We start from the raw sequence: 16,697 nt of genomic DNA, 5'->3' as shown, positions 1-16,697 counted from the left end.
TATGACAAAGGAAATTGGTACATAAATTAAAGGAAAAAGCAGTCATCAAATATTAGTCAATAATTTTAGAATGCCATCCATGAACTTTTCAGGGCATGCAGCTTTACACAGAGCTTTACAGTTTACAGCAGAGCACCAACTGAGCTCAGCAACAGTATGAAATCTCAGATCACTGAAGTTAACTAACTGATCCACATGGTGATGAACGTACAATTACTGGTTACATGCAAAACAGTAGTTAATCACAGAATCACTGCTTGGAGAAGACCTTTGAGACCAATGAGACTAACCATACCTGTTCACTACCAAACCATATCCCTGAGCACCTTGTCTACCTGTCCTTTAAGTATTTCCAGGGATGCTGACTCAACCACCTCCCTGGGCAGCCTGTGACAATGCCCGATTACCCTTTCGGTGAAGAAATTTTTCCCAATATCTAATCTGAAGCTCCCTTGGTGCAACTTGAGGCCGTTTCCTCTTGTTCCATCACTTGTTACTTGGGAGGGAGACCAAAGCCCACCCTCCTTTCAGGAAATTGTAGACAGTGATAAGATCTTTACTCAGCCTCCTTTTCTTCAGCCTCCTTTTCTTCAAGCAAAACAACCTCAGTTCCTTCAGCTGCTCCTCAAAAGACTTGTTCTCCAGACACTTCACAAGCTTCTTTGCCCTTCTCTGGATGCTTCAGAGATTCAAGGTGCAGCCTCACCAGTGCTGAGTACAGGGCACAATTGCCCCCCTGGTCCTGCTGGCCACATTGTTTCTGATACAGGCCAGGATGCCACTGGCCTCCTTGTCCACCTGGGCGCACTGCTGGCTCACCTTCAGCCAGCTGTCAACCAACACCCCTAGGTCCTTCTCTGCCAGGCAGCTTTCCAGTCACTCCTCCCCAAGCCTGTAGCGTTGCATGGGGTTGCTGTGGCCCAAGTAAAGGACTTGGCACTTGACCTTGTTGAGCCTCATACAGCTGGTCTCAGCCCAACAATCCAGCAGAATAAGCAAGGAGTTGAAAGCATTCAAAGGGATGAGAAAAGGAACTGCCCTCCTTTTAATTCACAGCCCTCCTGCTACAGTACTGAGCTTACAAAATGGAAGGACTTGGTATGCTAACATCACATAAATGAAAGTTTCCTCTGTCAGGCATAATTGAGAAAAGAAAGCAGTAAGGACCCCAAAACCTCCAGAACATTAAGTTCTTATGTGCAAGTTGAGATTAAGCTCAAGAGATCAACAAGTAACTAGCTCTATACCCTTCCTTAATATAGCTCAGAGAAACAGACAAACTAATCAGCAGAAAATACAAATAATAGAAAAGTTCAGAAGGAGATGGGATAACTGCATTATTTACAAGCAGCAAAACCACAAACAAACTATTGAAGCTCCCCAAAACTAATACTGATGTAGGAGATGGTTTTGCTGTAGCCTGCACTGCATTCAGAAGTTACTGTTCCATACCAAAAAATTTTCAAACCCCACTACTGTTCTGATTGCCTTTGATTTTACACAGTTGTGAATGACTATCCATTACTTTAGAGGTCATGTGGTCAGGCTGAAGTCTAATAATTTGCTAATGCTATTTTAAACAGTCAAGGAATTCATTAAAAGTTACTCTTTCCTATCTGCTAACAAAGCCAAGACTGCATTAAAACCCCAAATACCACTCTCCATGGACTAACATCAAAACAAATTCATTTTAGTAAGCCTATCACCACAGAGGACCAATTTATTTGTGACCTGACTACAAAAGACAGAATAGGAGGCAAGTTTTTTTTAAGTCTTATTGTACTGAGTCATGTATGAGAACCCTAAATCATTGTCATCTTATAAATATTAAATGTACAACAGCAGAGGAACAGCTATTCATTACCCACATCCAGAAAGCACACACAAGAATTCGCTACGGCAGCAGGCCATGAAAGACAAATTCCAGCCCTTGCTGTACTTCCACTAAAGAACTCAGAAAAACGCCTGCGCTCCAATTCCTCCGTTACAGGTATATAATAAATAATTACTTTGGGATACTTAAGGAACTTTTGCCATTTGAATCTGGGAGAGCAAAAAGACAAATTACAGCAATTTGTACAAAATGTTTCCACACAAACAAAGCACAAAGTAAATGCAAACTGAGAGACAGTGAAATCTTTTGGAAATATCCTTATTAAACAAACTCCCCTATAAACAAATTATTATAGCTTCTGATGCAAAGCATAATGCATTATATAAATTAGACTGTGCCTGAGAGGGAGTTGCTATCTGAAAAGTAGTTATCTCAAATAAGTTCTTGATTTTTGCTTTTGCAGTACTATTCAGAGAAGAAAAATTCAACATTTCTCTGGCATGTCATGACCAAGTTGCTGTAAAAACAGACTGACTGAGCAAACAACTTCAAGCCATCCTACAGAACTTTCAAAAGTTCCTAAGCACAAAACACCAAAATAAAACTAACTAAAAATGCTGAGCATTCATTATTAACAGAATGCTGAGTTTTACTTAGCACAGTTGCTTTAAAAGCAACTCCTCACAGGATACCTCAGAGTGCAGTGGGAACAGGCAGGAAGCAGATACTCAGGAGAACCAGGCGGAAAAAAGGAGGGTGTAAGGGTATGGAGGGGGAATTTCTGGATCCACAGAAATGACAACACTGTGAAATTGCTTACCTATACTGTCTTTTTTACCTCAATTGATGATTAAATACAAGATTATGAGGGAAATTTGCCTCAATCTTCAGTCAAAACTTTTTTGAGCAATAGCTACGCACAATCAGCTTTCCAAAGTTAGCTGGAGATTATAATCAAGAGTTTCTGCATATCTCTTGTCATCATATTTTACTTCCTGAAAGCATACAAAATTTATGGGAAAAGTTTCTAGTGTAGCAATGTTATTTAGAAATTGCCATTCTTTTCTCTGAACTGAATTTTGCAGCCTAACAGTTACTTGTTCCAACACTACCAGTCTTCCCCCGAAGTCCACTCAAGCTAAGCAACTCCTACACACAGTAGGGGAGCCAGTGCACACCCATCTCCTAATTATTGAGTAGAAGATGAGATTTAAATGTACATATTGCACTTTATGTGAGATATTTAGACACTCTCAGAAAACTTTTCTGAAATACCAGTGGCATGCTACGGGAGAGATTCTGAAAAGCAGAGGTACAAACTTCAGTATGAGTTAAAAGAAGTTTAAATTTTAGAGGACCAAGTTCAACATACATAAACAGTCACTCAAAACACAATTCTGGCAAGCATCCACCTGACCACTGAGGAAAATAGCACTTCTCTTACGAGAACTAAACAATCCCAACTGCTCTGAATTGTGTACTGCTAACAAACTCTTGAAGCTAATGACAATTCTGCCGCAAGCTTTTAGAGAGATGGTGATAGGGGTGTCACTGGAAACAACAACTGGTATATCGAGAAGAAATCCTTGTAGCTTGTAAAAACTACTTTTGCTTACTACCTACCATCTCCTGCAAGCTTCCTCTGCCACTCCCCACAGGAAATAGTTGTACTAATGCTGGAACACTGCTAAGAATGACCTTTGCACCCTGCCACTGTAAGAGCATAGGATTACATGGGGGCGGGTGGGGGGGGGGGGGTTAAGGAGTGGCAGGCAGCACACAAAGAACTGAATGATGTATGCCTGAGAGAAACCGAAAATCTAAAAGCAGTAATAAGCAGTAGCCTAATATGAACAAGCGTCATGAAAATCTGTCAGACACAAAGTTTTACAGTAGTTTCCTTAAACTGGAAAATAATAAATAAATAAATAAATAAATAAATGAAATCTACATCTTAATTAAGTTGCACAGAGGAAAAAACAAAATATCACAAGATCACATGGAACAAAATTATGCAAGTTGATATGGTAGTTTGATGTCATTGAAAGGTTTTAGTGTCACAAATTCAGCACACTTTAGAATTGAACGTATTAAAGCTTTAGAAAAAGTCAATGTGCAAGCACTATATGATATAGATTTTAGGGTGTTTAGAAAGCTTTTGTAATTATTATTGTGATCATATATAACATTAAATACATTTATTGACAACACAAACTATAAGACCAAGATAAAGCTAAAAACGTTGAGACTGGAACAGACCCTTATGAAAAACACTTAACCATCAAATAAAAGCAAATTTTTAAGTACTAATTTCCAATTTCTATTGGTAGCATCAAGGATCACAAGGTGAATGTAACACTGTCAGTTCAATTAAATAATCTTAGGTTTTGAGGAAAGGAATCTAAAAATTCAAGTAGAGTGTAGCTAGACAGTAGAACAGCAACTCCTTGCCCCTGCCACTCCTTTTCTCCCGCAAGTAGTTAAAGCTACTACTGATAAAATCCGATGACACCTCTGTTATATCACCCAGAAAGACTTTTCAGGCATTAACACGAGCTCAGGCAATATATACTCAACAGCATATTTGTACAGATATTCACTGAAGCAGCTAAGAAATTAAGTCACTAGAAGCAACTGGTTCCCAGATCACCTTCTCTCAAATCAAACTGTTACTACAGGATCAAGTTAACCAAGAAATATCAAGTTAATAAAATAATACACAGCAGCTGAGGTAATGTGAATCATATACAATTTTCATTAGCAACCTTAACACTGTTTAGAGTTTGCTTCTTGATAGCCTAGATTACCATCAGTGGAGACATTAAACCATTCTTCACTTCCAGAGAAACAGGTAACAAACAAGACTATAAAGAAAAAAAAAAGCCACCCTACCAAATACTTAGATCCAGAAAAAAACAATTTGCCTAAATTTATTTCAAGAGTTAAATTATTTTTTCAGAACTTTAGAAATACGTCTTTCATTAGCTAAACGCGGTTGCTAGCTATTAAGAAAACAAACAGTCAATACTGGGGGTTAAGGGACACAATAAAATAAAGCATCTTAGGACAGAAACAGCACAGCTAAATAATAATGATTTCCCCTACAATTTATATTTGTATAGGAAGTAGCTTCTATAATTTCCCTCTAACATATCAGATCACAGTAAAGAAAACAGAATGGAAGTGGGGAAGAAGAGCAGGAGGCCTCAGTGTCAAGAAGGTAAATACATTTGCAAGCAAAGCTTTAATATTACCCATGAAAAACACAGAGAAAGAAGAAGAAGAACTCCAAGATGGAGACCTGCGGGGCCCTTTCCTGAAAGCAAGAATACTTGACAAGCAGGACAGTCAAACAAGCCTAAATTAAGGTAGGATTTTTAGATTAAAATGATGAAACGACAGTGAGAGGGAATACTTAAAAAAAAAAAAAAAAAAAAAATGCCCATGTACCCTCCACTCTGAGAACAAAGTACTTCCATCCTCCTGAGCCAAGACAACCAAGTTCTCCTCCAAGCCCAAACTTCTGAGACTGAAAAGAAACAGAACAACAACACAGTGTTGTTGGCCTAATCCCATATTGTTCCAAGGAAAAGTTATTGCCATTATTAACATCTGCAAATGTTAACTGCTTCCCCCCTCCCCTTTGGAATGTTACTCTGAACTCCCCTAGTCTTTCTACAAAAAAAATTACTGTACATTGCTAGTTAACTGCTGAACAAAATACATTTGAAGAGTTGGGGTTTTCCCTCAAAATGGTCTACAGAATACTGCAGTTCATAACATCTACAAGCTCCAGATCAAAAACTTCTCAAAAAGATGCAGAAAGAAGGTGCACTGGGAAGCTTATCTGTAAGAATAAAATAAACGTACAATATTGGGTAACAAAGCTAATTTAAAGCACACTGGAAGTCTGGATACGGATAAGAAAGAATTATTAAACACGAAGTGTTAAGAGTGTGGATACACCTCATGTGGATTTTATCCATGGTGACCACTAATAAACCTAAGTAGGCTGTATTACTAGGAGTATAGTAAACTGACCTGTCTGAATAGCAGATTTTTGCAGTTGTTATTAAGACTAATGTCAGGTTTAACCTATGTGAAATAAAAATCTTGTAGTTAACAAAAGATTGCACATTACTGACCTAAATCATTTGCATTTTCTAAAGATTTTAGTCCACACATTAGTGGCATTCCCAAGTTTAAAGAGGATTTTAGAAAAACAATGTGCTGAGGTAAGTTAGACCAGAGCAGAATAAAATATTCTAGTTGTTCAGCCAGGAAAAAAAAAAAAAAAAGTACAAATGCTTACAGAAGGAATGCCTGCTTTGCCAAAAGATAAAACTTAAGAGCCCAGGAGTTGAACTTTTTTAAAATTCTGTCTCAGCTACTCACTGTATCTTTTTTAGTGAGGTTTTACAGCTAAGCAACAGGATCTAATTTCTTCTGGAAGTGTTCTGTGCAAGTGGAGAATGAAGATGGTACAATTTTTTAGAGTAAAAAAGTAATTAATTAGGAATGATATGAGAGGGTTATTTTTCAAAGACACATCAAGGATAATTTACAGTGTCTGCTTTCAGAAAATAATACCAGAAAATCTGTTTCCAGAATGGCAGCCTGCATGTACTTTGTATCTGGATATTTGCACAGGACCACATCCAGGCAGGTTTCGAGTATCTCCAGAGGAGGAGATTCCGCAAACTCTCTGGGCAGCCTGTTCCAGTGCTCTGTCACCCTAAAGAAAAGTAGTTTCTCTGAACCTTTGCAACAAATATGTATATACACACACAAAGTATTTATTATTAGCCAAATAAGCTCATTGTCTTTATAGAGCAATATACAGTCAACCGTGAACTAATAATATGCGACAGGTTATAAAAGATTACATCAGTGAAGTTCAAGAGAGAAGGGCCAAAAGACAAGTTTAATCAGGTACATATACAGCACCATATGCTATGCAGAGGTTAAGAATTTAAACACAGCTTCAGCAGTATATTTTGCAGTTATGATGGTCCAACAAATAAACTATTGGATTAATCCTATAACATGAAATGTCTTAGTAATAGGAAATTATTTTGTTGTCATGAGGTTTACGATGTCCACCGAGCAAACTAACTCACGTAATAGTATTTCTCCATTTCACTGAATCGCTAGGTTGGAAAAGACCTCCAGGATCATCAAGTTCAACCATTCCTACCAACCACTAAACCATGCCCCTGAGTATCTCATCCACCAGTCTTTTTAAATACCTCCAGGGAAGGTGACTCCACCACCCCCCTGGGCAGCCTGTTCCAGTGCCCAAGGACCCTTTTCATGTAAATTTTTTTCCTGATGTCCAGCCTGAACCTCCCCTGGTGGAGCTTCAGGCCATTCCCCCTTGTCCCTTCACTTGTCACTTGGGAGAAGAGGCCAGCTCCCTCCTCTCCACAACCTCCTTTCAGGTAGTTGTAGAGAGTAATAAGGTCTCCCCTCAGCCTCCTCTTCTCCAGGCTAAACAACCTCAGCTCTCTCAGCCGCTCCTCGTAAGACTTGTTCTCCAGCCCCTTCAACAGCTTCATTGCTCTTCTCTGGACATGCTCCAGAGCCTCAACATCCTTCTTGTGGTGACGGGCCCAGAACTGAACACAGTATTCAAGGTGCAGTCTCACCAGTACCGAGTACAGAGGGAGAATAACCTCCCTCCGCCTGCTGGTCACACCATTTCTGATACGAGCCAAGATGCCATTGGCCTTCTTGGCCACCTGGGCACACTGCTGGCTCATGTTCTGTCGGCTGTCAACCAGCACCCTCAAGTCCTTCTCCTCTAGGCAGCTTTCTAGCCAGACTTCTCCTACTCTGTAGCACTGCATAGAGTTGTTTTGCCCCAAGTGCAGGACCCGGCATTTGGCCTTGTTAAAACTCATGCCATTGGTCTCAGCCCAGCGGTCCAGCCTGTTCAAGTCCCTTTGCAGAGCCTCCCTACCCTCCAACAGATCCACGCTTCCACCCAGCTTAGTGTCATCTGCAAAGCTGCTAAAGGTGCATTCAATGCCTTCATCCAGGCCATTGATAAAGACATTGAACAGGTCTGGACCCAGTACTGAGCCCTGGGGAACGTCACTTGTGTTTGGCCTGCAGCCGGCCCCCATTAAGACCAAAGAATGCTAGGAATTTCTATACAGAATAAAGGCATTCCCAAAATTCCTGAAAATTAAGTATTAGTTAGCTTTATATCTAAGAAAGCCATACTCCTTTGCAATAAATAGGACATCACTGACAGAAGTCAACCTGAATGCCAAAGACCCAAAGCCTGTCATGCAGCTTCTGAATATGTCCAAACTTCGCTAGCCAAACAGAACAAAATCAAACAAACGGAACATCCTTACAAAACTTAAAATTAAGTAAAAATAAGTTTAAAAAACTTGGTGCACTGTAAATGTGTCAAGAAACAAACATGTTACAATGGACTAATGTTTCACTCTACTGGAAATTCCCTTTCAATCAAATGCAAGCCAGGTAGAATCAACTGGATGGTCTCATAGCTCATTTGATCACATCATAGCTGTTGATGAACTTAGAGCAATTAGTTTCCTCTGTTCAAGACAAGAATCAAAACTGAAATAAATAGGGAAGATGTTACAATTCAAAAGGTACAGAGGTTAAACGCAGACTGCCTAAATGTAACATTTCAGTTCTTCTAAAGGTGAAATGAGAACAATTTAGTGTATCTTCCAAAGCCTCTTTTGGTAAGAAAAAAAAAAACCCAACATAACACCCCTAAAGGACAGATTACATTTTTCCTACATGTAACTGACCTCACCACCATTCCATCTTCCCTCCCTTGTATCTCCACACATTTTGAAGTATATTATAGTTTTTTTCAATGTATTCTAAATAATCTTGTTCCAGTTTCTTTTTAAAACCAATTCATATTGATGTCATTGTAAAGGAAGTTTTCCCAGAACAAAAACATCTGTAAAAGCTTCTTTCTATCATTACATTTTTCTTTTAAGTTAACCTTATCAGCCTTTGTTATTTTCCTCACAGTCTTGGGTCACTGTGGCAACTCATACACTAGCTTTCTCGGGTAAGCTCCAGTTGCTATAATTAGACAATCCCTTTTCTAAATGACAAATACACCTATCAATAGAGAAAAAAATGAAAACTAGCTAGCTTTAAATACACAGAACTCCAATCTAAATGTTCAACTTCCTTCCCATCATCTCAAAGCATGCCCCGATTTAACCCTCAAAACTCAAATACACCAGTTGTTTCAATGGTTGTCTTTGCATATAAAATACCTATGTAAAACAAACAACAAAATCAAATAATCTTATTTGCATGTCACAAAACGAATACTGTATACAAATGAGAAAAGTAATTATGGTTTCACTTTAAGCCAAAAAAAAAAAAAAGATTTTAGAAGTAATGCAGATTCTACATACAAAATAAGTAACATGACACTTCAATCTAACATCATTTCAAGCACCTCAAAAAAAATGAAGACTTACAAAAATGTAAAACTAAGCTTCGCACTATTCACATACCTTCTTCCACCTGCTGAGTTAACCTTGTAACATCAAAGATGAACAATCAGTTCAGATGCTCAACTGTTTCACTCTGCTTCGTTTTTAAATAAACTATAGATATAGATAACAAGTTCATAAAATAGCCCTAAAAGACTCAAGGAGTAGATCATGAAGCTTCTTAGTTCTACTAAATACAGCAGCAGTCACACGGCTGTCAATAAGACATTGGCTTTTCCATGCTAGAATATCTCCTAAACCTTTCCCCAAAATAAGTTAGATTGTGCTATGACTATTCAGTCTTATATGAAGTATAGCATGTAACATCTCTGACCTAGAACAGCTTAAATAAAAAGCACTCATCCACATATAAAACCACTCCAAAATTCCCACAAAACCTAACAGCTGCACCTCAAAAACATACCACTGAAAAGCAAGAAAAAAATTATTTGCTGTTGTGCTCAATAGGAGTCTGGGATCACCAAACAGCTATTTATTAGACTTTTCTTAAAAATAACTAACTATATAAATCAATCTTAATTGCTTCCGGAAAGAATATTTTTAAAAATAAGTTTAAGCGTAAGATGATGAAAAGTTCTTAGAAGTAAATTTGTACTTTGCCATTTGTAAATGCACAAACATCAGTCCACACCATTCCAAGACCAGTTCCAAAAATTTCAGATTGCAGTCTTCATAGTAATAAAGCAAATTTGTGGATGCTTGGCATAAATCTACAAAATATCTTTCCAATACAGCAACCAACTAACACCCACAAAGAGGAATACCACACACCAAGTTTTAATTTATTTTTACATCAATTAAATAATAAACACTATTTTATATGGTACATTCAAAATTGAAAGTGCTTCACATACAGAAGCTTTCAAAACTCCTTGGTGTAAAATCGGTGTTATTTTCTCTATTGTTCAAATAGAGAAGCTGAAAAAAAAAAAGTGCTGAAGGCACTTCAACGTTGAGTCACTGATAGAGACAGGCAAAGTCTATGATTCTTAGCTGCCAGCCTCCTGCTTCTGCCACTACTTGGAACACCTCTGACTTTAAAACCACATAGAATCTCTTCCTAATCAACCACTTGCAGTTTCCCATTTTGGAGAGAGAGATATGCCAGGTCACAATTACATCAAAGAGTTTTTATCAATCTCCTGATCTCAATAGAAATGCCAGAAACCCCTAGGTCACTAGGAGAGCTAGCTGGCTTTCAGAACAGACAACTCATCCAAGTGTTTGTAGGATAAAGACATCATTCACGTAGACACAACTTCCAACAGCAGGTAGTAGAAGCCATTGATCTTGCATCTCACCTCAGAAACCCTCTTGAAAAAAATCTGAGGGTCCAGATAGCACAGCTTGAAGTAGACAGAGGACTCAGGCAATCCAGCCTTGAATACGGGAGGAACTGGCCTGGTCTGAAGCTCTAGAGTCCTGCTGAAGCACAGTTGGAGCGTGAGAGTGGAAAATCGGCAGGAAAAACAGGCCAGCAAGAAACCCTATTCCAGCCTTTCCAAAACAATGTATTCTTTCCATGAGCAGCCTGTAAAATTTATTCCAGAAATCTTCAGGTACTGGCAGAGGCTTCTAATCATGCACTTATCCATGAAAGCACCACCACTGAACACAGCACCACCCAACATGATGGGTCACAAACACACTGTTGCTCTGATAGTACTTATGATTATTTATTATTTACAGAATATCAGCTGGCTAGATCTGCTGCATACTACACTAAGTTCCTGCATACAAAATATCCTTGCAGCCACCATATTATCCCAGTCTTTGACAGCTTCTCTATGCCAATGACAGTCTTAGCAGGAAGATCCTTCAAAAGTACTTTAAATTAGTATTCCTTCCTTAACTAAAACACATTAATTATAGCCTGCTTGTCCAGATAATAAGTAAACAAAGACCAATACAATATGAACACTACAAGAAACTTAATTACTGAGTCAGATGTTCTTCTAGATGTCAGTATGATTACAGTGAGGAGCAGGAAAATAAAACACACATCAGCCCAATGCTGTCAGATCAGTTATCAGAACAACATCTTTCCTCAGTGACTTCATTATGAATAGCTCAACCACCTAATTAATCAAATCCCTGTCACGCACTTCAAAAATGTGCTTTTCTGATAAAGGAGGCCTGCTGATGTATTTATTATAAAGCTAATGTGGTAAATGTTTCTGCATCTAAATGCAGGAGTGCAGCATGACTTTCAAGTTTGGAGGTCAAGATACAATAATCATTCTCATCAAGATTCTTATGTCAGACTGCATCTTCTGGTTTATATCCATGTTTAGGAATAGGAAGAAAACGAACTAAAAAAAAAGGAAGTGAAACAGTTCTGTGACACCTTAAGAAGAACTGGAACTCTGTCATTCATCTGTTTACTTTAAAAAACTTCAAGTACCCTGTTTTCCCAAAACAAGGAAAGAAAATGGAGAGAGTGTTGAGGAGATACATTATTTTATTTTCCTTTTCAACTTTAATTTGCTCATCAGGCAAATCAATCTAGTTAAGTCAGCAATGACTTTATATTAAAGAGGAGAATGTAATTTTCTCCATTCTCACAGACATTTCAAACCCGTATTGCTTGAGTGAGCTGGATGATTTTCTTTTTGATCAACATCTTTTATCTTAAAACAGTATAGATTCGCCTGCAGACATAAATCAGAGGACTGTGTACTGATCATTTTTACAAGGCATCATGGAATTTATCCATCGCCTTTCTATGTTCCCAGCAACTTTATGATACAAAACTCGACAGCTGGGCATGAAGGCCAAGAAATATGCCTCACATACCACAGTTCAATCCGTGTCAAAACGAAAAAAAAAAAAAAATGTTTTACATGCATACCTCAAAGATGAATATCCAATATGGAATTCTTTTAGGCACCACCACCATATTTAAATACAGTAAAATTCATAACGCTTTCCAGTAAAATACTGAGTTGTGAACTTCCTCCTTACACTTAAATAACATACAAAGCACACAGGAACATGGATGGATGTAAACAAAAGAAACACATTCAAACTTACCCCACTCTAGATACTCAAGAATGTTCTTCTCTCTTCTCAGAGGTGAATTATTACATTCATCATAAAGGCAGATGAGTATATCCAGCAAGGTTTCCACACTGAAGCATTGCCCATTAGTCTGAGTTGGCCCATCCAAAATAAACTGCTCCAGCTGCTTCAAACGCACTTCTCCAGACATGGCTGTTTCAGTTTGCACTGGGGTTTCTTTTTTAATGATTATTACTTCCTTGTCAAAAAAAAACAACAACAAATAAACCAACAAAAAACCAAAAATATTTTGAGGATTTGTTGTTCAAAGAGAAGTCAACAGTATTTTTAACAAATGTCAAACAGTGGAAGCGCTTAATTTCCAGTCCACCTTGGTGTTCCCATCCTAAAATTGAACCCTTATAAGTTTCAGACACACGCATATAGTTTACATCCGTGTATGTATAATTTTTAATTTAAAAAACCTCTTAATATGCTTCATAAGAAGGAAAAAATATCTATGACTATTCCTTTAATAGTAATAATTGCAGTCTAATTGAACCGAGGCTGACCGGCAGGGATTTCACTGCGCACAGACACACAATTACATATTTGAAGAGGTCTTCATTCAAAATGCAGATCATGCAACACGATCCCCACAGAAGCCCCACCGCGTCATTAAATCCTAACAGCCCCCTTCGGCTTGCGCGACCATTCCTCTTTCCAGAACGAATGGGATGGCGGAAATATCTGTATTTATACGTTTACACACACGTAGGGAATCAGGGGACGAGGCGCAGACCTGGGGTCCCCGCGGCAGTGCCTCGGCAACCCCGCGTGGGGGTGGGGCGCCCCAGCCCGCCCTCCTCGGGGCGCAGCCACGTCCTGCCCTGGAGAGCTTTCCCTTCCTCCTCCTTACCGAGTCTCCTTTTAAGGCGTTTCAGTGATTCGCAAAAACTAACGTCTTCATCATCGCCTCCTTCTCCTGCGCGGCGGCGGGCGGGCCGCGCCGAGGCGCGCGACGCTTCGAGCCCTGTCAAACCCTTCCCATGGCTGTGGCGGCGCCCTCCTCCTCTTCTTCCTCCTCCTCTGAGTGAGCGTCCAGGGACGGAGGGCAAGCGCCGGTCTCCCCGCTCGCTACGGGCCCCCTCTCCCCGGCGCCTTCAGTGGCGGCGGCGAGCTGCTCTCCCGGGCTCGCCCCGCCGGGCGCAGGGCACCCTCCCTCCTACCTCGCTCGGCTTCCGCCCTCGGTCACGCGCTGCAGCCACAACCGCCGCCACTGAGCGTGTAGCAGCCCAACATGGCGGCCGCGGCGGGAGGTGCGGCGCGGGGGGAGCGGCCACCGAGCACCGCCGCAACGCGGGGAGCCGAGCCCAGCGACGCCGCCGCTGATGGGATTGAGGGGAGGAGGGGGGTGTTGCAGCAGGGAATGCAGGGATACGGACGGGAGGGAACGAGAAAAGGCGGCTGCGCAACGGCCCGAGGACTGAGGCTGCTGCCGGACCGAGCTGTCCCGAGGCGCCCCCTGGCAGGGCTCCCGACCCGCGGAGAGGAGCCGCCTCCCCCACTGCCATTCCCTCTGCCCAGACACACCCTAGTTACACCTTTCCCTAAAAAATACAGCCTCGCGCAGGGAAATCACGGAATTACTTGGTTCGGAAGGGACCTTCATACCCATCCGGTTCTAACCCCCCGGCTATGGGCAGGGCCACCTCTCACCAGACCAGGCTGGTCAAGGCCCCGTCCAACCTGGCCTTGAACACTTTCAGGGAGAGGGCGGCCACGCCTTCCCTGAGCAACTTGTGCCAGTGCCTCACCGCCCTCACAGAAAAAAAAAATCTCTCTCATCTAAATCTCCCCACTTTATTTTTCACGGTTATTTCTGCAAATAACTTTTGGCACCAAGCTCCAGGTGCCGATGTGGTCCTTGTCTGCTTCACACTAAACCACTAAAAACGTGGCAGAAAATGTGGCAATTCATGGCCGTTGCATCCCCATTTGAGAGCTGCCTTCCCTCCCTGAGGAGCCCCCCCGACTTTCCCCAGCAGATGCAGGGGAAACAAGCTTGTTTGTGCTGAAATGGGGTGGGGCCAGCTCTGGGGTGGCAAATAACAGCCACTGAACAGCACGTGGCAGCGGTTCTTTCCGAAGGTGCAAGGGATGTGGTGTTCTGCTCAGGCTACTTAATGTGGGGGATTAAATGTAAGTCAACGCGTAACTTCAGCTCATCCTACCTCAGAAGTCAGGTGAAGTGGGAGGAAGGCAATATATAACTTCAGAGGGTCACTGGCCGTAGGTGAAATTAAGTATTCTCTGAAAGCCTTCCCAGTCCCATGTGTACTGCAGCTCCAAGAAGGGAAACAGCTCAGGCACCTGCTCCCTGCCTTTGATAACCAACAGAAAACTCTCAGCTGGATCAGCATCTATATACCACATTTTTTTTTAAACTGGCATTTTTACCAGGTAATATTAAAACATCAATGGTCTTACATACCCATGAAGATTAAATACAGCATTACAATTAAAAGAAACTTCTGTGCATTTTACTTATTTATAAAAGAATATATTTGTTCAGAATTGCTCAACTATGTATATACTTGTTGATGTAAAGCTAGAGAGGACAGTGACTCCTGCCCCATGCAAATGAAAATGCAGAGCAGAAGGGCTGTCGGACAGGGAAGAGTCTGGTGTCTGTTGTTGGGCATGGGAAGGGATCCGCCAGCTTAGGCAATGGACTCTCAAAAGAAGAAACTCTCCTACCAACGCTGGGCAAATGAAGTAATGTGTAGAGTATCTAATTCTAAAAGCTTTTAATGCAGAAAATCTCAAAGGTATATTGTTAGGAACTACTAAAAGTACGAGTGAGCTTGTGATCACTTCCCATACTGGGGAAGTTGTAGCGTAACGCTCTTCCTTCTTGTATGTTCTGTTACTAAGACAATGTCCTAAAAATGTACTCAAGTTGTGCAAACATACCCTAGTACCTTTCATGTTTATCATGTGTTTGTTTCATCCCATTTTTATTTTAATAATATCACAATAATATTTGCTTGTTATTGATAAGCTTTACAAATGTTTACAGTACCTAAAAAGTAACTAATGATAACAAGGAATTTATATCTTACAATAAATTAAGCAAGCTGATAGCAATACAGAAAATGGTGGTGAATCAGAAGGATGAAGCTGAAACAATATAATTTACGTATGTTGAGTGTTGCACTACTTGATACTTACTATAATAAACAGCCTTTTCTCTCCAAGGACATGAGGTTTGTTGTGTTAGGTGAAATATTGCAGATATCTGCTTTTAGCATGCAAACCATTTCTAAAATCATATAATTGTAGAATCATTTAGGTTGGGAAAGACCTTTAAGATCATTGAGTCCAACCATAAACTTAAAACAGTCAAGCCACCACTAAACCACATCCGCAGGCACCACATGTACATGTCTTTTAAATACCTCCAGGGACGGTGACTCAACCACTTCCCTGGGCAGCCTGTTCCAGTGCTTGACAACTCTTTTGGTTAAGAATTTTTGCCTAATATCTAGTCTCGGCCTCCCCTGGTGTAACTTGAGCCATTTTGTCCCATCTTGTCACTTGTTACTTGGGAGAAGAGAGAAAAAACCAAGCTGAGAGGGATCCCACACACTTTGCCTACAGATGAGTCAATGCTTGTGAACTGGCAGATCTGTCACATGCTTAGTGACAAGTACTCAAGAGTAGCCTTTATGTGTTGACAAAATTTTACATCCAGGTTTTTATGTTCTCCAGAACTTCACTTTGTGGGTACGTATAGTTTGTACTGACATAGCAGTTCATATCATGAGGAAAATATGGGCAGTACTCTGCAAAAACAGTACTGGCATCCAGTTTAGGGAACATGTGTTTAGACACATAATGGTACTATTTGAAAAATTGCCCTACAGCTGTCATCTGAACTATAGTAGTAACTTATGTTGTTATAAGTGATTGCAGGTAACTACGGAAGGAGTGCACATTGGTTGCACTCCAGGACACCACTGAAGACATGAAGATATGTGAAGGGATCAAAACTTGTTCTAGTACCTATAGCATTTTAGAGTCAGTCTTGGAGATTTTACATGTTTTCAGGAGGTATTCCACCATTTCTGACTAAATCCTCTGCCCCATTGTGGTATGAACTATTAATCACCAAGACTGACTCTGTACTTCATACTCAAAGTTACAATTGAGAGTGTGAAAATGAAGTTTGCATTGCAGCATGATTTTTTTTAGAAGTGTATACATGTCCAAGAATATCCATTGGTTCAAGAGGAAAGTGGATACATTTACTTTAACTGGCTGATGCCTATACA

At 40.4% G+C, this 16,697-nt stretch overlaps 1 protein-coding gene across 9 annotated transcripts in view; it reads right to left on the bottom strand.

The window, feature by feature from the left end:
* CDC42BPA (CDC42 binding protein kinase alpha) overlaps positions 1 to 13,901 on the bottom strand; it is a 199,690-nt gene extending 185,789 nt beyond the window's left edge. For 2 of the 9 annotated variants that reach the window (XM_054061336.1, XM_054061338.1), the window contains exons 1-2: positions 13,280 to 13,890; positions 12,394 to 12,619 (exon numbers count right to left, since the gene is read on the bottom strand). In XM_054061336.1, the coding sequence (XP_053917311.1) occupies positions 12,394 to 12,571 (178 nt within the window). In that variant the 5' untranslated portion in view covers positions 12,572 to 12,619; positions 13,280 to 13,890. Of the gene's footprint in view, positions 1 to 12,393; positions 12,620 to 13,279 lie in introns of all 9 variants that reach the window. The other 7 variants (XM_054061339.1, XM_054061343.1, XM_054061341.1 and 4 more) reach the window with 6 other exon arrangements.
* Positions 13,902 to 16,697: the final 2,796 nt, after the last annotated feature.

The sequence above is a fragment of the Cuculus canorus genome, chromosome 3 (genome assembly GCF_017976375.1).
Source record: "Cuculus canorus isolate bCucCan1 chromosome 3, bCucCan1.pri, whole genome shotgun sequence".
In the NCBI taxonomy this organism is placed as follows: Eukaryota; Metazoa; Chordata; class Aves; order Cuculiformes; family Cuculidae; genus Cuculus; species Cuculus canorus.
The sequence above is the reverse complement of the archived record's forward strand: the minus strand, read 5'-3'. Positions and strand labels throughout refer to the sequence as shown.